Source organism: Stegostoma tigrinum, chromosome 27 (genome assembly GCF_030684315.1).
Source record: "Stegostoma tigrinum isolate sSteTig4 chromosome 27, sSteTig4.hap1, whole genome shotgun sequence".
Lineage (NCBI taxonomy): Eukaryota > Metazoa > Chordata > Chondrichthyes > Orectolobiformes > Stegostomatidae > Stegostoma > Stegostoma tigrinum.
In genome coordinates, this window is record NC_081380.1 from 33,459,268 (window position 1) to 33,485,141 (window position 25,874).

Below are 25,874 nucleotides of genomic sequence, written 5' to 3' on the forward strand. Positions count from 1 at the left end.
TTTCAGACTATCCCACCCTAGGAAAAGGACCTTGGCTGTTCACCTTATCCATGCCCCTCATGTTTTTATGGGCCTCTATAAGGTCACACCTCAGCCTCTGCTCCAGGGAAAGAAGCCCCAGCCTATTCAGCCTCTCCCTGTAACTGAAACCCTCCGATCCTGGCAACATCCTTGTAAATCTTTACTGCATCCTCTCCAGTTGAACAAAAACCTTTCTATAGAAGGGTGATCAGAACTGTACTCAATACTGTAAAAGTAGCCTCACCAAGCCCCTATATGGTCACAACATGATATCACAACTCAGCTACTCAAATACTCCTTTTTGAACTATTTGCAGTTGTCTTTATTTGTACCGATTAGTTTTTACTGACATAAAATATGTGATATTTAATTACCCTGAGTGTGGAAACTAATGGCTGTCAAAAAAAAGACATTGTTTTGTTCAGCCATAGTAGAACTGAGCACCGAGATCACGTAGCTTTACTTTCTCTCCCTGGTGACAGTATTATTTCTTAACTTTTCGTCATTTATAAATGTAGTTAATTTCCTCCAACTGGAACCTTTATTGGGTCATAGCTTTATTTGCTAGCCTGGGGAGACCAGTGACCTGCATGAAGACCTTTCATTATTGATGTAGATACTCAGCCATGCAAACGAGCAACCTGATTGATTCTTCCATGTAAGTTCCTTTCCATAGGGGAAATCTATGCCCTTCCATGAAATTTGGTTGAAAATTTGGGTGACGTGGAAATTTGAAATAATGATTAGTGCAATGGATCATTAATGTTGGGTATCATTCTAAGCTCCCAAGTGTTTTTCGTTTACTTCTTAAACCTAAACTTCTTAGAATTAAACATAATAAATGGAGATAATTGTAATAATTCTGTATTGTTAATGATAATGGCCTAGGAACATGATCTTTATTTTATACACTGTCTTATGTTTAATGTATTTCTTTGATAGAACTGTTATCCAAAACAATACAAAAAGTTAATTCATCAATACTACTTTTAAGTATATTCCGATAAAAATAAACTTTTAATGTAAAAGATAGAGAAGTGGTTATCTATTTGATGTATCATCCTTACACTGTTGATTCTCCTTATAGGCAAACTTAAAATTCTCTCCACTTGCTGTTGCCTTCATGGGACGTATGTTTCTTAAATGCAAACAGAGATGAACAATATTAAACTATTGTCCTATCACAAAAGAAACTACTGCCAGAAGCGTTTTGTTGCCTGCTCAGCACCTTTTATAATATGAAATACTTGTGATTGTTTTATAGATTTCCTTACAGCTTTCTGCAGAACACAATTTTGCAATGCTGCTGTATAGCAAAGCAGAAGGGAAAACAGGTTTAAAAGTCACAGTAATAGCGCAGAATCCATCTGCTGGACAGTTTGAAGGGAGATATGACAGATTTTCTGATGAGATTCAGATTATGGTAATTTTGTTTTATATTTTCATTGACTGCAATTCAATAATAATTGGGCTCCACTAAGGATCAACTGTCAAGTGCTGACATGATCAATTTTGCGTGCTAAACTACAAGAGAATTTGGATGTGGTTATACTTCCAGTTTGGTTCAGTTTATGATCTTGACTTGATGATTAGAATTGCAGAAAGGAAAAACATAGAAAGCATATTAATTCAGCTGCTTTTGTACTAGTTCTGTATTGCTAATGATAATGGCGTAGGAACATGATTTTTATTTTGTGTGCTGTTTTATGTTTAATATAATTATTTATCTGATAGAACTGTTATCCAAAACAATACAAAAAGTCAATTCATCAACATTACTTCTAAGTATATTCAGATAAAAATAAGCTTTTAATGTAAAAGATAGAGAATTGGTTATCTATTTGATGGACACTTTTAGATATCCGAGCTCTACGTATTCAATGTATTTTCTTCAGTAAATGTTAAATGTAAAGGTAAAATAGATTTATTAATTATGGAACATAGTTTCAGTACATATAGTTAGTTATTTAATGACATTTAATACATTATCAGAAAGGATACTTACAAAAGCTTTTAAAAAGCCATTTTTTTGTTTAAAACTCATCACTAAAATCTGAATTGTGTTTTCTTTTTGCAACCGCAGTGAATGATTGAATTAATGAGGGTATTTTACAGTGACATCGTTTATTTAATTCTCTAAAGGTATTTGGAATTTTGCAACTTTTGCCCCTTTCTCTACCAGCAAAAGAAGTGCTGATGTCACCAAATTCTCATCTGAAGTTTCAAACCTCGAGGTAAGTTTTATATTTCTTACCCAGTTTTGATCAAGATAATTCTGTTAACTAAAACATGATACTAACAATTTATCTTGTGGGAAGCAGACTCAACCCAACCATCTTCAGCTGGACTATTGTGTGGCTGCTCATGCACAAATTCCAGTGTTCAACTCCTTTCATGTAAAGCATTGACATGCTGACAAGTGTTTAGTGACACACCACAGAAGTTAATGCCTATCTTGAACAAGAGAAAGTCCATACGTCTCCAATGCCAATGTCACCCATCGTCAACATCCTGGGAGTATCTAACTGACCTGAAGTTAAAGTGCATTCATGATATCAACATCGTAGTAAGTAGACCAAGACTGTGTACTGAAACTTCCACAAGCTTTAGAGCCTGTAGACTACCTACAAGAGTTAAAGTCACATCTATGTGGGATGCTAACCATTCACCTGTGAGGTGCAATTGCAGCAACTGAACAACAGGGAAATTACTGATATAGTACAGCTGGTTGAATAATACCTTTTGACAACCAGTGCATAAGGCACACACTGACAGAGTACAGGTAATCTGTGGAATGCAGTGTAGCAACTTTATAAAGCTAATTCAACAGCACTGCCCTTCCATGCCACCCGCCACCAAGAAGAACAAGTGGAGCATTGTCAGAGTAACACTACTTTCATGTTCCCTTTTCAATTCAGGCATCATCCTGACTTAGACAAGTCCACTGAATCTTAGATAACAAAGTGTGAAGCTGGATGAACACAGCAGGCCAAGCAGCATCTCAGGAGCACAAAAGCTGACGTTTCGGGCCTAGACCCTCCACTGAATCTTCATCCTCACAGATCAGTTGTCTGAAATTTTCCAAACTACCACCATTGTGGGAGCATAATCATTTCAAGAGCCGCTGTAGTTCAGGAAGCCTTCTCAAGGCAACTTTAAGTTTGAGTAACAAATGTGGCTACAACTCAGAAAGCTTACTTATTTGCTTTCTTTATAAAATGCATTTCCAGTGACGCAGCGCAATTTTATATTTTCGTTTTACCTTTCTTATCAATTTACAGCTGCACATAAATGTAATTTCTGGGAGGTAGGAAGAACTGCCGATGCTGGAGTCAGCGATAACTCACTGTGGAGCTGGAGGAACACAGCAGGCCAGAAAAATGAAGAAAGGTCCTGACCCAAAACATCAGCCTTCCTGCTTCTCTGATGCTGCCTGGCCTGCTGTGTTCCTCCAGCCCCACACTGTGTTATCAATGTTATTTCTGGGATTGTGTAAAAGTTTGCAAATCTGAAGCGGACTCAACGTAGCAAAGGGAGTGGTTTCTTTTAAGTTTTATTCCTTTCAGGGTGGCATATTTGCAATACAGCATACAGTGTCATGGTATATTAAAATCTAGCACATGTATGAGATTTTGTTGTGACCGTTTTGTATATTTGCATGCTAAACTGACCACAAGAAGAAGTTTCAAAGCCACATCAAACAATTGTTAGTGATCCTTTCACAGTGAGGCAATGCAACATGAGTGGTTGTTTTGCATTTTCTAGTGGTTGGCTACAAAGTGATGCAGACAGATGAAGAATAAATTATTCCTATTTTAGTTTAGAAAGTAGAATTAAAACTGGCCATGGAAAGATAAAAACTACATTTAAGTGTGGTCATCTGCAGCCAGAATTTGTGACTGTATTGTATTAATTGTAATGTAACAGTCAACTTAATACCAGAACTAAAGGTCAGCAGTGGCTCTTGAACTTGCTGCAGCATTCAGTTCATCATGGGTGAACTTCTAAATCAATTACACCTTCCTACCCTATTTTCTCAGTTTGTTTAGTATTTGATAATCTATCAGTCCGTCTTCAACAAGCATCCACAGTCTTCTGATGTAGAATACTTCAAAAATTCATAACTCATAGCGAAGAAATTTCTCCTTATCTCAGTCCTAAATTGACCCATGAACTTGACAGTGTTTTCATTCTTCAATCCTCCAGCTGGTGTTTCAAAAAATGTTTCTTTCAATGAATCATCTTTTATTCTTACTGCAGCCCTCTTTAATAAGAAAGGCTACATGCTATTTGCCTTCCTAATTGTTTGATATATTTGTGTGTTAAGTTTGTTTGCATGTTGAGCTCCTCCAATTGTCTCAGGAATTAATTGTTTCCAGTGTGATATTGAGTGAAGCAGTGCAAAAATTATAGCTTAGATTCCAGGTCTGCATTGATTAACGTCATTTTAACTAAGCTGCCCATGTTTTGCGGTGATAATGGGAACTGCAGATGCTGGAGAATCCAAGATAATAAAATGTGAGGCTGGATGAACACAGCAGGCCCAGCAGCATCTCAGGAGCACAAAAGCTGACGTTTCGGGCCTAGACCCTTCATCAGAGAGGTGGATGGGGTGAGGGTTCTGGAATAAATAGGGAGAGAGGGGGAGGCGGACCGAACATGGAGAAAAAAGAAGATAGGTGGAGAGAGTATAGGTAGGTAGGGGATAGGTCAGTCCAGGGAAGACGGACAGGTCAAGGAGGTGGGATGAGGTTAGTAGGTAGGAGATGGGGGTGCGGCTTGGGGTGAGAGGAAGGACAGGTTAGGGAGGCAGAGACAGGTTGGACTGGTTTTGGGATGCAGTGGGTGGAGGGGAAGAGCTGGGCTGGTTGTGTGGTGCAGTGGGGGGAGGGGATGAACTGGGCTGGTTTTGGGATGCGGTGGGGGAAGGGGAGATTTTGAAGCTGGTGAAGTCCAAATTGATACCATTAGGCTGCAGGGTTCCCAAGCGGAATATGAGTTGCTGTTCCTGCAACCTTCGGGTGGCATCATTGTGGCACTGCAGGAGGCCCATGATGGACATGTCATCTAAAGAATGGGAGGGGGAGTGGAAATGGTTTGCGACTGAGAGGTGCAGTTGTTTGTTGCGAACCGAGCGGAGATGTTCTGCAAAGCGGTCCCCAAGCCTCCGCTTGGTTTCCCCAATGTAGAGGAAGCCACACCGGGTACAGTGGATGCAGTATACCACATTGGCAGATGTGCAGGTGAACCTCTGCTTAATGTGGAATGTCATCTTGGGGCCTGGGATAGGGGTGAGGGAGGAGGTGTGGGGGCAAGTGTAGCATTTCCTGCGGTTGAAGGGGAAGGTGCCAGGTGTGGTGGGGTTGGAGGGCAGTGTGGAGCGAACAAGGGAGTCACAGAGAGAGTGGTCTCTCCGGAAAGCAGACAGGGGTGGGGATGGAAAAATGTCTTGGGTGGTGGGGTCGGATTGTAGATGGTGGAAGTGTCGGAGGATGATGCGTTGTATCCGGAGGTTGGTGGGGTGGTGTGTGAGAATGAGGGGGATCCTCTTTGGGCAGTTGTGGCGGGGGCGGGGTGTGAGGGATGTGTTGCGGGGAATGCGGGAGACGTGGTCAAGGGCGTTCTCGATCACTGTGGGGGGAAAGTTGCGGTCCTTGAAGAACTTGGACATCTGGGATGTGCGGGAGTGGAATGCCTCATCGTGGGAGCAGATGCGGCGGAGGCGGAGGAATTGGGAATAGGGGATGGAATTTTTGCAGGAGGGTGGGTGGGAGGAGGTGTATTCTAGGTAGCTGTGGGAGTTGGTGGGCTTGAAATGGACATCAGTTACAAGCTGGTTGCCTGAGATGGAGACTGAGAGATCCAGGAAGGTGAGGGATGTGCTGGAGATGGCCCAGGTGAACTGAAGGTTGGGGTGGAAGGTGTTGGTGAAGTGGATGAACTGTTCGAGCTCCTCTGGGGAGCAAGAGGCGCCGCCGATACAGTCATCAATGTAACGGAGGAAGAGGTGGTGTTTGGGGTCTGTGTAGGTGCGGAAGAGGGACTGTTCCACGTAACCTGCAAAGAGGCAGGCATAGCTGGGGCCCATGCGGGTGCCCATGGCCACCCCCTTTGTCTGTAGGAAGTGGGAGGAGTCGAAAGAGAAGTTGTTGAGGGTGAGGACGAGTTCGGCTAGGCGGATGAGGGTGTCGGTGGAGGAGGACTGGTCGGGCCTGCGGGACAGGAAGAAGCGGAGGGCCTTGAGGTCATCTGCATGTGGAATGCAGGTGTATAGGGACTGGACGTCCATGGTGAAAATGAGGTGTTGGGGGCCAGGGAATTGGAAGTCCTGGAGGAGGTGGAGGGCGTGGGTGGTGTCACGGACGTAGGTAGGGAGTTCCTGGACCAAAGGGGAGAAAATGCCCATGTTTTGCTACAGCTATCCTGTGTGAAGACTGGGAAAATCAAAGATCATGTTGTTATGCATGAACAGATGGCAATGGTGGACAAGTCGGACTCCAGAATGAAACTTGGCTTAATAAGTCATAAGTTTAATCCCTTCAGCTGGCCCCATTTTGATTAGCCCAGTGTATTCAGCACTTTGAGTGTACCTACACTCTGTGGACTACAGTTATTCAAGAAGGTGCACCATCAGTCTCACCTCAAGGACAGTTAGTGGTAGGCAATAAATAGTGGCCTAGCTGGCAAACTATCCCCCACAAATACGTTTTTTTAAACACACAACATCAATTAACAACGCTGCTGCTGCAAACAGATTAGCTAGTCAAATCTGCAAGTTCTACATCACTCCAGAGTCAGAGATTCCTCATAAACCAATTTGAATAATTATTCAAAATTCAATCCCATTTCCTGTCTTTTCCCATTTTTCCCTTTTTTTTCTGTCTTGGGGAGGCCATTATGCAGGACAAGTTAGAAGAACAGAGATTCCATTTATTCCTGGATTTTATATAAACCAATCAGTTGTGACTCTTAGTTACAAAGAGCCAACAGTTAACATCACCGTATTTGGTATAGTTAAAGTATTGAATGAACTGGAGGTAAGGAATTAGAGACACAGTTGTGCTGGACCTTCAGACTGTAAAAGATTTCATTGAATTCCTACAATGTGGAAACAGGCCCTTTGGCCAAATAATTCCAAACTTAACCTTATTTGTTTTTCCCCTTCTGTTGTGCAAATTACGTCTTCACCTCTGTGCCATTCTTTTCCATATTGATTCCCTCCTTGATATCTGAATATCACGACAGACCACCATACACTCAGTAATGCCTCAAATTACCCAAATCTTTCCCTTATATTCTTTCTTTGCACCTGAGCCCCAACCTTTTACCAACACCAATTCTTCCCCCACCCAACTGCTGATTTTACCAATGCTAATTTCAAGCTCCATTCAAGCTGTCAGACACCTGTGTTCCTTCTTTGAGCCACAGAGTTCAATATAGAAAATCATTGACTTTAGACAAATATACAATATTGTCTGGTGCACGATACCTTTTTAAAAAAAAGTACAAACCAGGTATCATAAGATTTTCTTGTGCCATTCACTTTGACTTAAGGTCATAATGTAATTACAGCTTCATGCCCGTTAATGTTAGTAGCATGCAAATGTATTGGAACCCACCACTCAACGTCATGAGGTTCACTGTGTCACACAACTGTAACTTACTCTCTGCATCTCAATTTGCCGACAAGAAATCATAATTCCAACTTCTTTCTAAATCAGTCATCCTCTATGGTATGTTTTTGCAACTCCTCACCAATACTGCGGGCAACTGATCTCCATTTGACCTTGATTGCAGAGCTGTGAAACTTTTGGAGAAAATTTTACCTCTGCCACTTCACAAATCATTTGAAATAGCGTCATTTTTGTTCCAATAAGGCATAAGTATAATGTGGAGCAGGTATAATTTTACCAAATGTGAGCCTCTGTACCTGTGCTAAAGTTTTAAGGTTCTCATTTGAAATCAACAGGGATGGTAAAGCCTATGTCAGCTATGAAGTGCGTAAATGTCCTCATAATAAATCTGTGATAATGGAGGATGGACATGGCGTCTTGGTATCTGGACCTAGAACTGGTTCCTCTGCACTCACAGTAACATCGCTCGAATACTTTGGACTGAACCAAACTATTGTAATAGGAGTGAGGGTAAGTACTTCACTATTGTAATATAGTGAATTCTCGTGCTAAGCGTGAAATGTCATTTTGAACTGTTACCATGTTGCATTAACATTTCTAGCAGTTAAATTAGAAATGGTATATTTCATTGAATCCACAAAGTGGAAATTGATCATTGTACACAAATGGTGCTAACCCACAACAATGCTGTAGCACGGAGTGCACAAACAGCAGATCAGAAGCCTCCAAACGCTGAGCAGTAGAAGAAGCTCAGCAGTAGAAGCAACTTGCCACCAGCACCTTGAGGGCAGTTATGGTTAGACAATAAATTGTGGCATAACCAAGAAGCCCATATCTCATCAGTGGGGTGGGGGAGTAAAAAGCAGCGAAAGAATTAACCCAGAGGTTGTTGTAATTCAGTTGTAGTAAATTGTTACTGTAAATTTAGTTGGAAGCCTTGGAGCAAGATGCATACATGTAATCTTGAGGACATGGAGAAGACCTGTTCCTCACAGAGCAAAAATTATTAAAAATGCAAGTGTATCATTAGAATTCATTAAAAATTATCAAACAAAACTGAAGGCTTTCAGCATGAAGTCTTGGGTACCTAGAAGGCATTTGGAGATAGAAATTATTTTGAATAGAGTCAATTAAGAAAAATATTGGGTTATGATATGGAATTGAAGGCACAGAAATCTTACCATCAAAGATAAAAATGTTTGGTGTGCTTATAAAATTAATATGTTTTACTTTTCAATCCTATATTTGCAAATCCATCATTGAACCATTTAAACGATTTCCTACATATACTCTAAATAATTAATAAAAGCCTATAACATAATATTATCACCATAATAATTAAATTTGAGGCAAGCTACGGTTTAATTCTACTTTCTGCAAAGGTATTTTGTTTTCCCCCAAAATTCAATATATACATAATGCACGTGCAAGCATGATTGCAAACGGTAAAGAATAATTAACATGTCCTCCAAGTAGCAAAAGTGTACCAAATTACAGAATAAAGCAAAATATTCTTTTTAGACGAGTTCCATCTCAGCTAATGTGTTTGTAGCACTTAATTGTGCAAATCTGTTCAAAGCAAGGATACCAGTGGAAATAGCCCATCTAAATCAGGATGCAGTTCATTTGCTTTGAGATTTATAACTTATACTCTGTCTTTCACAATTTTCTCCATTTGCCAGTTCTTGTGAATATGCCAGTAGCTCTTGAAAGTAGAACCCATGTATGAAAATGAGATGGACAATTAGACTAGGATTTTGATAGCCCTGGAAGATGGGGTGGGTGTCACAGGAGCTGGATAAGTTCAGCTCCATTACCCCAACAATCTCCCCACAGAACATGGGACTTAAGAAAAAGCAAGCCCTTCGGCCCATTGAGTCTGCACTGACCTGTCTGCACTAACCCCACTTTCCAGCACTGGGCCCATATCCTTGTATGTTATGACATGTCAAGCACCATTTAATGTAATTTTTAAGTTTTTGAGGTTTTCCACCTCTACCACCTTCACAGTCAGTGCATTCTAAATTTCTACCACCTTCTGGGTAAACAAAATTTTCCTCATATCCTCTCTAAACCTCCTGCCCTTTGCCTTAAAATTATTCCCCCTCCCTGGTTATTTGTCCTTCATGTAAAGGGGAGCATGCCATAGATCATGGCTGAACTAATAATCCTCAACTCAACTTCACTGGCTTTTCCCCATATCCCTTGATTTCCTGTGATAATGGGAACTGCAAATGCTGGAGAATCCAAGATAATAAAATGTGAGGCTGGATGAACACAGCAGGCCCAGCAGCATCTCAGGAGCACAAAAGCTCCTGAGATGCTGCTGGGCCTGCTGTGTTCATCCAGCCTCACATTTTATTCCCTTGATTTCCTTACTGATTTATCTCAACCTTGAATACACTTAATTACCCATCCTCTACAGCTCTTTGTGGTAAACAATTACTCACATTCACTACCCTCTGAAAAAAGAAATTCCTCCTTACCTCTGTTTTAAAACGCTGACCTCGTATTCTGAGATTGTGCCCACTGGTCTTAGACTTCCCACAAGAGGAAACAACCTCTCCGCATCTAACCTGTTAAGTCCCAAGAATCTTGAATGTTTCAAAAGGTCACCTCTCCTTCTTCTAAACTCCAATGAATACACGCCCAACTTACTCAACTGCTCCTCATAAGCCACTGCCTCCATACCTAGGATCAACCAGGTGAAACATTTCAGGACTGCCTTCAATGCCACTGTATATTTTCTTAGATAAGTGGCCCAGAACTGTTCACAGTATTCCAGCTGTTGTCTGAGCAGTGACTTTTATCATTTTACAAGACTGCCTCTCTCCCCACCAAACCCCTCCACCACCACCACCCCTATTTTTACACTCCATTTCTTTTGACATAAAGACTAACATTCCATTTGCCTTTCCTATCACCTGCTAAACTTGTACTGTGGCAGCGAGTTTTGAGAAGATTTGTAGCTCAGGTTGAGGTTTAGGATGTGAGTTTGCTCGCTGAGCTGGAAGCTTAGTCTTCAGACGTTTCGTCACTTTTTTTATTTGAAAAAATATACTTTATTCATAGAATGTACAAAAAATAAAACATTTATACACCTACCCAGTCATGCAAGCCACTCCGGGTTACCCAGGGGGTACGTACACCAACTAAAGGAAAAAACAAAACAGAGAAAAAAAAACAAAGCAAAGAAACCACCCCGGCAGTCGTCATCCCGCACAGTCCCAGTTGGCCCCCTGACCAGTTGGGGAAGGCGCCAGCTGGGCCCAGTTACCAGATAGGGTTCTTTTTCCTATTCTGGACAAGGGGTTTCGTACCGTGGTCTTTCCCCACCGTGCCTTGGCGGCGGCTGCCCCAAGCTTTAGCGCGTCCCGCAGCACGTAGTCCTGGACCTTGGAGTGCGCCAGTCTGCAACACTCAGTCGGGGTCAGTTCTTTCAGCTGGCAGACCAGCAAGTTGCAGGCAGACCAAAGAGCGTCTTTCACCGCATTGATGGTCCTCCAGGCGCAGTTGATGTTGGTCTCGGTGTGCGTCCCCAGAAACAGCCCGTAGAGCACGGAGTCCCACGTCAGGGAGCTGCTCGGGACGAACCTCGCCAAATACCACTGCATCCCCCTCCAGACCTCCTGCGCATAGGCACACTCCAGAAGGAGGTGATCGACAGTCTCGTCCCCCCCGCAGCCACCTCAAGGGCAGCGTGCGGTGGCGCAGAGATTCCGGGCATGCATAAAGGATCTCACTGGCAGAGCCCCTCTCACCGCCAGCCAAGCAATGTCCTTGTGCTTGTTTGAAAGTTCTGGCGATGAGGCATTCTGCCAAACGACTTTGGCAGTCTGCGTGGGGAACCACACGACAGGATCCACCCTCTCCTTTTCCCGAAGGGTCCCGAGGATACTCCATGCTGACCACTGCCTGACGGCCTTGTGGTCAAAAGTGTTTCCTTTCAAAAATTTCTCCACGAAGGACAGGTGGTACGGAACGGTCCAACTGCTCGGAGCATTCCGCGGCAACAAGGCCAGGCCCATCCTTCGCAACACCGGGGACAGGTAGAACCTCAGTAAGTAGTGACACTTGGTGTTTGCGTACTGAGGATCTACACACCACTTGATGCAGCCGCACACAAAGGTAGCCGTCAGGGCGAGGATGGCGTTCGGTACGCCCTTTCCCCCCATTTCCCAGGTCTTTGTACATGGTGTCCCTGCGGACCCGGTCCATCCTCGACCCCCAAATGAAGTGGAAGATGGCCCGGGTGACTGCAGCGGTGCAGGTCCAGGGAATAGGCCAGGCCTGCGCCACGTACAACAGTACCGAAAGCCCTTCACACCTGACAACCAGGTTCTTACCCGCGATGGAGAGGGACCGGAGCGTCCACCTGCCCAGCTTCTGCTTCAATTTGGCGATACACTCCTCCCAAGTCTTAGTGCACGCCCCAGCTCCACCAAACCAAACACCCAGCACCTTCAGGTAGTCTGTCTGACGGTGAAGGGGATGAAGGAGCGGTCGTCCCAGTTCCCGAAGAACATGACCTCGCTCTTACCCCTATTGACTTTGGCACCCGAGGCCAGTTCAAACTGGCCGCAGATGTCCAATAGTCTACTCACTGACCGACGATCGGTGCAGAAGACGGCGACATCGTCCATGTACAGGGAGGTCTTGACCTGAAGACTTCCGCTGCCTGGGATAGTCACGCCCTTCAGGCTCATGTCCTTCCTGATGGAGGTGGCGAAGGGCTCCACACAGCACACGAACAAGGCAGGAGAGAGCGGGCAGCCCTGCCTGACTCCAGATCTAACAGGAAAACTGTCTGATTCCCACCCTGATCGAGACTGCGCTAACGATGTTGGCGTAGAGCAGCCGGATCCAATTGCGGATGCCCTCCCCGAACCCCAATTTGGAGAGGACGTCCCTCATGTAAGCATGAGAGACCCTGTCGAAGGCCTTCTCCTGGTCCAGGCTGACGAGGCAGGTGTCCACCCACCTGTCCTGTACGTAGGCGATCGTATCCCTGATGAGCGCGAGGCTCTCAGCGATCTTCCTGCCCGGCACAGCACAGGTTTGGTCAGGGTGAATCACCGACTCCAGGACAGACCTGACCCGGTTGGCTATGACCTTGGCCAGGATTTTGTAGTCCACGTTCAAAAGTGAAATGGGACGCCAATTCTTAATTCCTTCCCTCTCCCCCTTCCTCTTGTAAATGAGGGTGATGCCCTTCCTCATGGACTTGCACATTTCCCCTGCCCAAAGCGCACTATCGTACACCTCCAGCAGGTCCTGGCCGACCAGGCCCCACAGAGCGGAATACAGCTCGACCGGTAAGCCGTCGCTTCCGGGAGTCGTATTCCTCTCCAAGGACTTGAGGGCTCTGGTCAGCTCGTCCAGGGATATCGGCCGGTCCAGCCACTCCCTCGTGCCGTCGTCCGTGATAGACGACAGGAACGACTCGGAGGCCGTGCTGTCCATGGGCTTCGTGTCGTACAGTCCAGCATAGAAGGATCTGCTGATCCTCAAAATGTCGGGCCGAGACGACGTCACCGAGCCATCGTCCTCCTTCGGCCGGCTAAGCACAGAGCTCTCTTTGTGCACCTTCTGAAAGAAGAAACGCGAGCACATCTCGTCCTGCTCCACGGAGCAGACCCTGGACCGGAAGATTATCCAGGAGGCCTCCGCGGCGAAGAGCGAGGCTTGCTGGCCCCTCGCCTCGCGGAGGTCCTCCGTGACATCAACCCCCATCAACTGCAGAAGAAGCAGGTTCTGCACCCTTTTCTGGAGTCACGACAGCTTTCCCCTCCTCTCTCTTGCCTTCTGAACACCCTTGAGGACAAAGAACCTCTTGATGTTCTCCTTCACTGTCTCCCACCAGTCGCCTGGAGACTCAAAGAGGGGTTTCACGGTTCTCCAACCGGCGTACCCCCTCTTAAGCTCCTCGACGTTCTCTGGGGTCAACAGAGTCGTGTTGAGCTTCCACGTCCCCTTGCCGGCCGGCTGGTCGTCCTGTAAGTGACAGTCGGCCAGCAGGAGGCAGTGGTCAGAGAAGAACACCGGCTCGACGCCGGTGGACCTGACCGAGAACATCCGTGACACAAACAGGAAGCCTATCCTTGAGCGGATAGCCCCGTCTGGCCGCGACCAGGTGTACCTCTGCTGCGCTCTGTCTGCAGGGGTGCTGAAGACGTCGAGCAGCTTGGCGTCCTTCACCGTGCCCATCAGGAATCTGGACGTGACGTCCAGTTGACTCCCCCCACCTGCTGTCCCCACGCCGGATCTTCCATCTGCATCAATGATGCAGTTGAAGTCTCCGCCTAGGATGACCGGCCTGGACGTAGCCAGCAGGGGTGGAAGCCGCTGCAGGACAGCCAACTGCTCACTCTGTACCGCTGGGGCGTACACATTGATCAGCCTCAGGAGAGCGTTCCTATAGGTGATGTCAGCCACTAGGAGGCGCCCCCCCACCACCTCCTGAACTTGAGAGATGGTGAAGTCGCGCCCCCGCAGCAGAATAGCCAGGCCCGAGGAGCGACAGTCATTACCCCCCGACCAGATCGAAGGCCCACAGGTCCAGGCGCCGGACCATTTCCCGTACCTGCCTAGGTGCGGTATCCCGCACTCCTGCAGAAACAGGAGGTCTGCCTCGATGGTGGTCAGGTAGGCCAACGTGGACACACATCTCGCGGTTGACTTGACGCTGCGCACATTAATGCTTGCAACTCGTACCCCCATTGTGGGCAGTGACCGCAGTACCCTCCCCAAGTCCAAGGTCCTGCCCCTCCATCTGTCCCTTCATGCCCATTGCCCGGGCTAACTGCTGGACACTCTCCGGGCTCAGGAAACCGTCCGTGCTGCCTTCCGGGTGGCATCCCCCCGTCAGGGGTGCGGAGGCAGGAGGGTCCGGCTCCGGGTCAGGCTGGGGACACGCTGTTTCCTCCTTCCCGCCTGGAAGTTCCAGGGGGCCCTCCAGTGCTCCAGCGGCACTTGACTGGGTGTCGGAGGGAGCCTCAGGACGCCTCCCGTCACCTGGAAGCGGGCTGCTGCCTTCCTTCTCCCTCGAGATCTTTAACTTCTGCTTTGGGTGGGCCCTCTCCGAATCCCCCTCATCAGAGGAGCTCTTATAGCCCCCCTGTAGCTGCCTCTTCCCGCCTGATGGTTGCGGTTCCTGGGCCCGTCGACGCACCTTCCTCCTCACTTTCTGGACTGTTGTCCACTCCCCTGGGTCACCTGTCGCCGCCTCCATCGACTCCGGGTTGTCAGGGGGGATCGGAGCCTGCAGGGGCGCTTTGCTGGCATCAGGCCCATCCTGCGGGGCTGGGCCCTCCTGCACGGCCTGGCCCTCCTGCACATTAGTGGGGTCCTTGCTGGGCCCTGGTGCCTTCCTCTCCTCCGGGGTGGCTGGCCCCGCATTGCCCCTGCTGGTGACCTGGGCGTAGGTGGTCCCCCACCGCGGGCATGCCCTATAGAGGTGGCCCACTTCCCCGCAAAGGTTGCAGCTTTTCTCTTGTGTGCAATCCTTTGCAAGGTGTCCCTCCTCCCTGCAGTTCCTGCAGATGGTGGCTTTGCAGTCGGCCGCCACGTGACCTGACCTACCACAGGCATGGCAGACTTTAGGTTGCCCTGCATAGGTCAGGTAGCCCCTGCTCCCGCCGATCGCGAAGCTGGACGGTGGGTGTACGACATTCCCGTCCGCGCCCATCCTCAGCGTCACCTTGACCTGCCTCTTACTCGTCCAGATGCCAGAGGGGTCCATGATGTCAGTTAGGTCCCCTTCCACCTTCACGTACCTTCCGAGGAAGGTCAGGACATTAACTGCTGGCACATGTGGGTTGTACATACGTACAGTCACCATACGGCTCCTCTGCGCTGGCATCACAAACAGCGGGACAGCAGTCAATACAGAAAGGGGGCCCTCACCTCCTTTCTCCTTGAAAACCTCCAGGAAGCGCTCGCAAAGCTTGGCACTCCTGAAGGTCACGTCGTAAAAACCTCCTCTGGGGAAATCTGCAGGCAGTAAATGTCCGCAGCAGCGAACCCACAACAGTCCAACAGGACCCTCTTCACGAAGAAGGTGTGGTCCACAGGTGCACCTTCGATCCACCTTCTTTACAGAAACACGGATGGTGTTCCGGACCCCCTGACCTGGGGCACGAGCACTTGCCGCAGCCATCGTTGCAGGTTGGCTGCTCCCCTGAACCAGCATTAGGCCGAAGCCAGCATTAAGATCCACTGGTCACAAGGGTGCGCAGCCAACCTGACGTCCTCCTTTCACCTCCAAGACAGCACTCTCCTCCTCTCGGTCCACAAGAGAGTGGGTCTTTATGTTGTTCCAGATGTAAGCTGGTTCACTGAGCTGTGAGGTTTGTTCCCAGATGTTTTGTCACCATTCTAGGTAACATCATCAGTGAGCCTCCGACGAAGCGCTGGTGTTATGTCCCGCTTTCTATTTATCTGGTTAGGTTTCCTTGGGTTGGTGATGTCATTTCCTGTGTTGGTAATGTCATTTCCTGTTCTTTTTCTCAGAGGGTGGTAGACGGGCTCCAAATCAATGTGTTTGTTGATGGAGTTCCGGTTGGAATGCCATGCTTCTAGGAATTCTCGTGCGTGTCTCTGTTTGGCTTGTCCTAGGATGGATGTGTTGTCCCAATCAAAGTGGCGTCCTTCCTCATCTGTGTGTAAGGATACGAGTGATAGTGGGTCATGTCGTTTTGTGGCTAGTTGATATTCATGTATTCTGGTGGCTAACTTTCTGCCAGTTTGTCCAATGTAGTGTTTGTCACAGTTCTTGCAAGGTATTTTGTAGATGACGTTTGTTTTGTTTGTTGTCTGTATAGGGTCTTTTAAGTTCATTAGCTGCTGTTTTTGTGTGTTGGTGGGTTTGTGGGCTACCCTGATGTCAAGAGGCCCGAGTAGTCTGGCAGTCATTTTGGAAATGTCTTTGATGTAGGGGAGAGTGGTTATGGTTTCTGAGCCCGTTTTGTCTGTTTGTTTGGGTTTATTGCTGAGGAATCAGCGCACTGTGTTCATAGGGTACCCATTCTTTCTGAATATGCCGTATAGGTGATTTTCCTCTGCTCTGTGTAGTTCCTCTGTGCTGCAGTGTGTGGTGGCTCGTTGGAATAATGTTCTAATGCAGCTTCGTTTGTGGGTGTTGGGATGGTTGCTCCTGTAGTTCAGTATTTGGTCCGTATGTGTTGTTTTCCTGTAGACGCTGGTTTGAAGTTCCCCATTGGCTGTTCACTCTACTGTGACGTCTAGGAACGGCAGTTTGTTGTTCTTTTCCTCCTCTTTTGTGAATGTTATGCCAGTAAAGGGTATTATTGATGGTCTTGAAGGTTTCCTCTAATTTGTTTTGTTTAGTGATGACAAAGGTGTCATCCACATAGTGGACCCAAAGTTTGGGTTGGATGATTGGCAGAGCTGTTTGTTCCAGTCTCTGCATTACTGCCTCTGCTAAGAACCCTGATATCGGAGATCCCATGGGTGTACCGTTGGTTTGTCTGTAGGTTTTGTTATTGAAAGTGAAGTGGGTGGTGAGGCATAGGTCCACTAGCTTGATGATGTTGTCCTTCCTGACGAGGTTAGTGGTGTCTGGTGTATGTGTCTTCGGTTCTTCTAATAGTGTAGTCACTGATTCTTTGGCCAGGTTGATGTTGATGGCTGTGAACAGGGCTGTTACGTCAAAGGAGACCATTATTTCATCCTCTTCTATCTTGGTGTCTTTGATAGTGTTCAGGAATTCTTGGGTGGAGCGAATGGAGTGGTGGGAGTCTTCTACTGGGTGTTTTAGTCTTTGGTGTAGTTCCTTGGCTAATCTGTAGGTTGGTGTTCCAGGTAGCGACACTATGGGTCTGAGGGGGGCTCCTGGTTTGTGAATTTTTGGTAGTCCATAGAAGCGTGGTGTGTTGGATCCATCTGGTTTCATTTTTTGGAAGTCTCTCTTGTTTAATTCTCCAGATTTTTGAAGTTTTTTGAGTAAGGCTGTTGATTTGGTTCTCTAGTTGTGGGGTCTGTTCTATCGCCACCTGTTGGTAGGTGTCGGTATCTGCAAGCAGCTCGTTCGCTTTCTCAATGTGGTCTATTCGGTTTAAGATGACTGTCAAGCGACCTTTGTCTGCAGGTAGGATAACGATGTTTTTATCTTTTTTGAGTCCTTTTAGGGCTTTTCTTTCTTGTTTATTGAGTGTGTTCTTCTTCCTTTTTCCTGCTTAGTGTTGGTGCGACTGTCGGCCTGATGGTTTGCTGGGTTTCTTCTGTGAGTTTGTTGTCTTTCAGTGTTGCTTCTAACGCTGCTAAGAAATCTTTCTTGTCCGCATCCCGGAAGTTGTAGTTTAATCCTCGTACTGAGACGGCTTTTTCAGTGTCTGTTAATGGTCAGTCTGATAAGTTTTTTTTATCCATTCTTCTGTGCTGTCTGTGTTGTTATTTTGTGTGAATTTGTCTAGTTTTTTCTGAAGGTCTAGTTTTTCCATTTTCTGTGTTTGCCGTTGTCTGATGCCTATGGTTCGTTGTACTGTGTCTGTCCATTCATGGTCTGTCGCGTTAGTGAGTAAAGTTTTTGTCGCGAAATTTCCTGGTTGTATTTACGGAGTCTGTTGTGAGCATCATTGATCATTTCTCGAAGCATTCTGTGGCCATTTTGCTCGGCTATTCTTTTGGCTAGCGGGTTGTTAAGGGGAGGTTTGTATTTGAGACATTTGGGTAGTACCTGTTTCCTTGGGCATTCATGCAGGACGTACAGCTGTTCGCAGGTGCCACTCTGTCGGATGGCATTGGTTTCCCATCTTCAGGCCAGTTTTAGTGTATTGCGCCCATAGGTGCTAGTGAGTTTTGAGAAGATTTGTAGCTCACGTTGAGGTTCTGGATGTGAGTTTGCTCGCGTAGCTGGAAGGTTAGTGTTCAGACATTTCGTCACCATTCTAAGTAACATCATCAGTGAGCCTCCGACGAAGCGCTGGTGTTATGTCCCGCTTTCTATTTATCTGGTTAGGTTTCCTTGGGTTGGTGATGTCATTTCCTGTTCTTTTTCTCAGGGGATGATAGATTGATTTGGAGCCAATGTGTTTGTTGATGGAGTTCCGGTTGGAATGCCATGCTTCTAGGAATTCTCGTGCGTGTCTCTGTTTGGCTTGTCCTAGGATGGATGTGTTGTCCCAATCAAAGTGGTGTCCTTCCTCATCTGTGTGTAAGGATACGAGTGATAGTGGGTTATGTCGTTTTGTGGCTAGTTGATGTTCATGTATCCTGGTGGCTAGCTTTCTGCCAGTTTGTCCAATGTAGTGTTTGTCACAGTTCTTGCAAGGTATTTTGTAGATGACGTTTGTTTTGTTTGTTGTCTGTATAGGGTCTTTTAAGTTCATTAGCTGCTGTTTTAGTGTGTTGGTGGGTTTGTGGGCTACCCTGATGCCAAGAGGTCCGAGTAGTCTGGCAGTCATTTCGGAAATGTCTTTGATGTAGGGGACAGTGGTTATGAGGTTACTATATATGTGGAAAATCACATATACAGCGTATTCAAAGAGGAAAATCACCTATACAGCATATTCAAAAAGATTGGGTACCCTATGAACACAGTGCGCCGATTCGTCAGCAATAAACCCAAACAAACAGACAAAACGGGCTCAGAAACCATAACCACTCTCCCCTACATCAAAGACATTTCCAAAATGACTGCCAGACTACTCGGACCTCTTGACATCAGGGTAGCCCACAAACCCACCAACACACTAAAACAGCAGCTAATGAACTTAAAAGACCCTATACAGACAACAAACAAAACAAACGTCATCTACAAAATACCCTGCAAGAACTGTGACAAACACTACATTGGACAAACTGGCAGAAAGCTAGCCACCAGAATACATGAACATCAACTAGCCACAAAACGACATAACCCACTATCACTCGTATCCTTACACACAGATGAGGAAGGACACCACTTTGATTGGGACAACACATCCATCCTAGGACAAGCCAAACAGAGACACGCACGAGAATTCCTAGAAGCATGGCATTCCAACCGGAACTCCATCAACAAACACATTGATTTGGAGCCAATCTACCACCCCCTGAGAAAAAGAACAGGAAATGACATCACCACCCCAAGGAAAGCTAACCGGATAAATAGAAAGCGGGACATAACACCAGCACTTCGTTGGAGGCTCACTGATGATGTTACCCAGAATGGTGATGAAACGTCTGAAAACTAACCTGGCATTTTGAGATTTATGCATGAGGACTTCCAAATCCCTCTGTATCGTAGCTTTCTGTAGCCTTTCTCTATTTAAATAATATTCAGCTGTTTTTCCTGCTAAAGTTCATCATCTTATATTTTCCCACATTATATTCCATATACCAGGTCTTTTCTTAGCCCTGCAAAACTCCTTTCCCAGCTCAGCCAGCCTGCCTTACATACCTTTGCCATTACCCTTATTTAAGCCTTGCACAGTTGCTTCTGACTCAGGTTTCTCCCTCTCAAATTAATTGTTAAATTTCACCATAATATAGATATATCTATCTGTCAGCCTCCAGTTTTCTTTTACTCATTTGAATTTTAGAAAACTGAGAGACAACCATACTTGAACATGTAAGATTCTTTGGGGGCTTGACAGGTCATGTGATGAAACGTTATTTCCCCTTGCGGGAGATTCCAGGACCACAGGGCAAAATCTCAGTAAAGAGTCATGTATTTAAGACATATGAGGGAAAATTTCTTCAGAGGATAGTTGATCTGTGGCATTCTTTACCACAGAGGTCTGTAGAGGTGATGTTATCAAATATATTCATGAACAAAATGGAGATTTTTAATCACTAAGGGAATTGAGGATTATGGGGGGAAAGACAGGAAAATGGAGAAGAGTATATCAATTCAGCCAAGATCTCATTGAATTGCAGAGCAGACTTGATTGGCTGAATTGTCTACATCTACTCTTGTGTCTTAAGGTCTTATCTCTGCAGTAGTTACTTGGTGATGTACCATAAGGAAAAAAGCTTCAAATGTTTTGGTTGTCAATTCACTTAACTGAAATTTGTCAAAACCTGCTATAATGGTTAACAGTCAGTAATCTGTATTATCGTTAGCCTCAAGTGCTTACTAACATTCACTCAACATATGTATTATTTCTCGGTTGTCATTAGGTGGCTCCAGTGGCATACCTCAGTATTAACACCAGCCCAAAGTTATATATTGCCAAAAATGAAGAACTAGCTGCTCTCCCTCTTGGAATGACATTGACTTTTACAGTTAACTTTTATGATCTTAGTGGAGAACAGTTCCATGCACACAACACAGAATTGTATTTAGCTCTTAACAGGTGAGCAATATTTCTGAATCTTTACACTGATATATCTCATGAAGGAAAGATATAAGGAATTTATTTTGATACAAAATAGGTTTAAAGCTCCATTTAATCCAGTACAGTGTTCTTGTTACATGAGGGAATCTGAGATAATTATTGGTAAGTGTCAGGTACAGGGTGATGCTCTTTTAAAAACCTTTCAAGAATGAGTAATTTGATATTCTTCCTTATTTCCTATTCCGCATTGAACATCTTGAAAGATACATGCTCAACATGTAAATAAAAGCATCATCTGTACCAATCATCTCATGCAGTACAGATCTACAGTTTATGTATCCACAGGTAATTACAGTGCAACAAAATGCAATATTTAACTAATTTAAACAACCTGTTTGACATAACTGGAGTTTAGCTCATAATGCGCAAGAACCCCATAATAGGGTATACTGAGTGCAGCAGCAACTGAAGACTGGCTTTCAATTTATAGGTGTCAAGAAATAGATCACAAGCATTGCATTCTCAATTCTTAATCATGTCAAACATTGTGATTCTATATAAGATAATAAAGTGTGAAGCTGGATGAACACAGCAGGCCAAGCAGCATCTCAGGAGCACAAAAGCTGACGTTTCGGGCCTAGACCCTTCATCAGAGAGGGGGATGGGGTGAGGGTTCTGGAATAAATAGGGAGAGAGGGGGAGGCGGACCGAAGATGGAGAGAAAAGAAGATAGGTGGAGAGAGTATAGGTGGGGAGATAGGGAGGGGATAGGTCAGTCCAGGGAAGACGGACAGGTCAAGGAGGTGGGATGAGGTTAGTAGGTAGGAAATGGAGGTGCGGCTTGAGGTGGGAGGAAGGGATGGGTGAGAGGAAGAACAGGTTAGGGAGGCAGAGACAGGCTGGGCTGGTTTTGGGATGCAGCGGGGGGAGGGGAGATCCTGAAACTGGTGAAGTCCACATTGATACCATTGGGCTGCAGGGTTCCCAAGTGGAATATGAGTTGCTGTTCCTACAACCTTCGGGTGGCATCATTGTGGCACTGCAGGAGGCCCATGATGGACATGTCGTCTGAGGAATGGGAGGGGGAGTGGAAATGGTTCGCGACTGGGAGGTGCAGTTGTTTATTGCGAACCGAGCAGAGGTGTTCTGCAAAGCGGTCCCCAAGCCTCCGCTTGGTTTCCCCAATGTAGAGGAAGCCACCCCGGGTACAATGGATACAGTATACCACATTGGCAGATGTGCAGGTGAACCTCTGCTTAGCATGGAAAGTCATCTTGGGGCCTGGGATCGTGGTGAGGGAGGAGGTGTGGGGGTAAGTGTAGCATTTCCTGCGGTTGAAGGGGAAGGTGCTGGGTGTGGTGGGGTTGGAGGGTAGTGTGGAGCAAACAAGGGAGTCACAGAGAGAGTGGTCTCTCCGGAAGGCAGACAAGGGTGGGGATGGAAAAATGTCTTGGGTGGTGCGGTCGGATTGCAGATGGTGGAAGTGTCGGAGGATGATCCGTTGTATCTGGAGGTTGGTGGGGTGTTGTGTTTGAGAACGAGGGGGATACTCTTTGGGCGGTTGTGGCAGGGGCAGGGTGTGAGGGATGTGTTGCGGGAAATGCGGGAGACGCAGTCAAGGGTGTTCTCAACCACTGTGGGGGGAAAGTTGCGGTCCTTGAAGAACTTGGAAATCTGGGATGTGCGGGAGTGGAATGCCTCATCCTGGGAGCAGATGGGGCGGAGGTGGAGGAATTGGGAATAGGGGATGGAATTTTTGCAGGAGGGTGGATGGGAGGAGGTGTATTCTAGGTAGCTGTGGGAGTCGGTGGGTTTGAAACGGACATCAGTTACAAGCTGGTTGCCTGAGATGGAGACTGAGAGGTCCAGGAACGTGAGGGATGTGCTGGAGATGGCTAGGTGAACTGAAGGTTGGGGTGGAAGGTATTGGTGAAGTGGATGAACTGTTTGAGCTCCTCTGGGGAGCAAGAGGTGGCGCCGATACAGTCATCAATGTAACGGAGGAAGAGGTGGCGTTTGGGGCCTGTGTAGGTGCGGAAGATGGACCGTTCCATGTAACCCACAAAGAGGCAGGCATAGCTGGGGCCCATGCGGGTGCCCATGGCCACCCCCTTTGTCTGTAGGAAGTGGGAGGAATTGAAAGAGAAGTTGTTGAGGGTGAGGACGAGTTCAGCTAGGCGGATGAGGGTGTCGGTGGAGGGGGACTGGTCGGGCCTGCGGGACAGGAAGAAGCGGAGGGCCTTGAGGCCATCTGCATGCGGAATACAGGTGTATAGGGACTGGACGTCCATGGTGTAAATGAGGTGTTGGGGGCCAGGGAATTGGAAGTTCTGGAGGAGGTAGAGGGCGTGGGTGGTGTCACGGACGTAGGTAGGGAGTTCCTGGACCAAAGGGGAGAAAATGGAGCCCAGATAGGTGGAGATGAGTTCGGTGGGGCAGGAACAAGCTGAGACAATGGGTCGACCAGGGCAGGCAGGTTTGTGGATTTTGGGAAGGAGATAGAAACGAGCCATGCAGGTTTGGGGAATAATAAGGTTGGAGGCTGTGGGTGGGAGGTCCCCTGAGGTGATGAGGTCGTGAATGGTGTTGGAGATGATGGTTTGGTGCTCGGGGGTGGGGTCATGATCAAGGGGGCGGTAGGAGGAGATGTTGGAGAGTTGGCGTTTGGCCTCGACGATGTAGAGGTCAGTGCGCCATACTACCACTGCGCCACCATTGTCTGCGGGTTTGATGGTGAGGTTGGGGTTGGAGCGGAGGGCTGCCCGTTCTGCAGGGGAGAGGTTGGAGTGGATGAGAAGGGTGGGTAGGTTGAGGCGGTTAATGTCTCAACGGCAGTTGGAGATGAAGAGGTCGAGGGAGGGTAGGAGGCCTGGGGGTGGTGTCCAGGAGGAGGACTTGTTTTGGAAGCGGGTGGAGGGGTCAGTGGAGGGAGGGTTGGGTTCCCGGTTGAAGTAAGCGTGGAGGCGAAGACGGCGGAAAAACCGCTCTATGTCCAAACGTGACTGGTATTCGTTGATGTGTGGTTGTAGGGGGACAAAGGTGAGCCCCTTGCTTAGGACTGACTGTTCGTCCTCAGTCAGTGGGAGGTCTGCGGGGATGGTGAAGATTCGGCAGGGCTCAGTGTGGCTGTCTCCTCTGGGGTTGCTGGCAGTGGAGGTTGTGGGCGGAGCAATGCGGTTGTTGGCCGTGGGCGGGGTTCCGTCGGCGTCGGCCATGGGCGGGGTTGCGTTGGTGGTGGGAGGAGCGGGGTGGGCCGCAGCAGCAGCGGTGAGGGTGGTGTGTGTGATGTTGTAACTGGAAGTGGAGGCGGTGACGGCAGCAGCGGTCCCGGAAGTGGTGTGCCCAGCCGTGGCGGATGTGACGTCATCGGTGGGCTCTCCGGCCATTGTCTCATGGTCAATGGCGGCGGGTGCGTGGTGGGGGAGGGGCAGGGACAGGCTGGGGATTTGGGAGGTGCAGGAATCCTCTTGTGGGTGGCCGCTTGGGAACCCTGCGGCCCAATGGTATCAATGTGGACTTCACCAGCTTCAGGATCTCCCCTCCCCCCGCTGCATCCCAAAACCAGCCCAGCCTGTCTCTGCCTCCCTAACCTGTTCTTCCTCTCACCCATCCCTTCCTCCCACCCCAAGCCGCACCTCCATTCCCTACCTACTAACCTCATCCCACCTCCTTGACCTGTCCATCTTCCCTGGACTGACCTATCCCCTCCCTGCCTCCCCACCTATACTCTCCTCTCCACCTATCTTCTTTTCTCTCCATCTTCGGTCCGCCTCCCCCTCTCTCCCTATTTATTCCAGAACCCTCACCCCATCCCCCTCTCTGATGAAGGGTCTAGGCCCAAAACGTCAGCTTTTGTGCTCCTGAGATGCTGCTTGGCCTGCTGTGTTCATCCAGCTTCACACTTTATTATCTTGGATTCTCCAGCATCTGCAGTTCCCATTATCAGTGCTTCTGTGTAGTTCATTTGCTGCGGTTCCAACATAATTAGCTTTTAAGAGTTCTTTACTTCTTTAGTTTATGGACTTGACTGTGATATATAATTGGTTCTAGCTTTCTCCCTCGGGTAAATCACAAGTGAATATTTATCCTGCAACAAAAAAAAGAGAATGAATGGCAATTATTTTTGGCCTTCAGATTTTGTATCTTTTACCAACATAATGTAAAGGTCCCCAGTTCTGTGAAGGCGCAGTGTTATTGCTTTTAATTTTCAGGACAGATCAGCTTGGAAGAATTTATAAAATGTCTTTTGCTATATCAAGTTACCTCTCTAAATGTGCCCATCAAGTATAAAGCATTCTTATCCTAAATCTGAGATAGTAAGAACTGCCAATTTATGGAGTCTGAGATAATGCAGTGCGGAGCTGGAGGAACACAGCAGTCCAGGTAGCATCACAGGAGCAGGAAAGCTGACATTTCGGGTTGGGACCCTTCTTCAGAAATGGGATTTATCCTAAATCTAGCATCTTAACCAATAAATCCATAGAAAGGAGAATAAACTCTAAATAAAGGATCAAAATCTACAATCTAAACTGTCATGTTGTTTAATCTTCTTTGGGACATCGTAGGTAGTTGATTGAGATGATCAATACCATATCACACCAAGGAAGCATTGCTGCCTCCTAGAATCAAGTGACTTAGGAACGTCTCCAATTAAATCACAGTTCTGAGCCTGAGGCCTTCTGGTTCTATTTATCTGACTTCTGTAGGATCATCTCATGTACACAGTTCCATTCTGCTAGTTAGATTAGATTAAATTAGATCCCCTATAGTGTGGGAACAGGCCCTTCGGCCCAACAAGTCCACACTGCCCCTTGGAGCATCCCACCCAGACCCATCTCCCTATAACCCACACACCCCTGAACACTATGGGCAATTTAGCATGGCCAATCCACCTAGCCTGCACATCTTTGGACTGTGGGAGGAAACCGGAGCACCCGGA

General features: G+C 47.0%; 1 protein-coding gene across 1 annotated transcript in view; it reads left to right on the forward strand.

Annotated features, from left to right (window-relative positions):
• Positions 1–25,874, forward strand: part of LOC125464424 (nuclear pore membrane glycoprotein 210-like) — a 142,374-nt gene that overhangs the window by 92,987 nt on the left and 23,513 nt on the right. The window contains exons 28-31 of the mRNA XM_059655315.1: positions 1,286–1,444; positions 2,164–2,255; positions 7,991–8,165; positions 20,778–20,953. Of these exons, the coding sequence (XP_059511298.1) occupies positions 1,286–1,444; positions 2,164–2,255; positions 7,991–8,165; positions 20,778–20,953 (602 nt within the window). The remainder of the gene's footprint in view (positions 1–1,285; positions 1,445–2,163; positions 2,256–7,990; positions 8,166–20,777; positions 20,954–25,874) is intronic.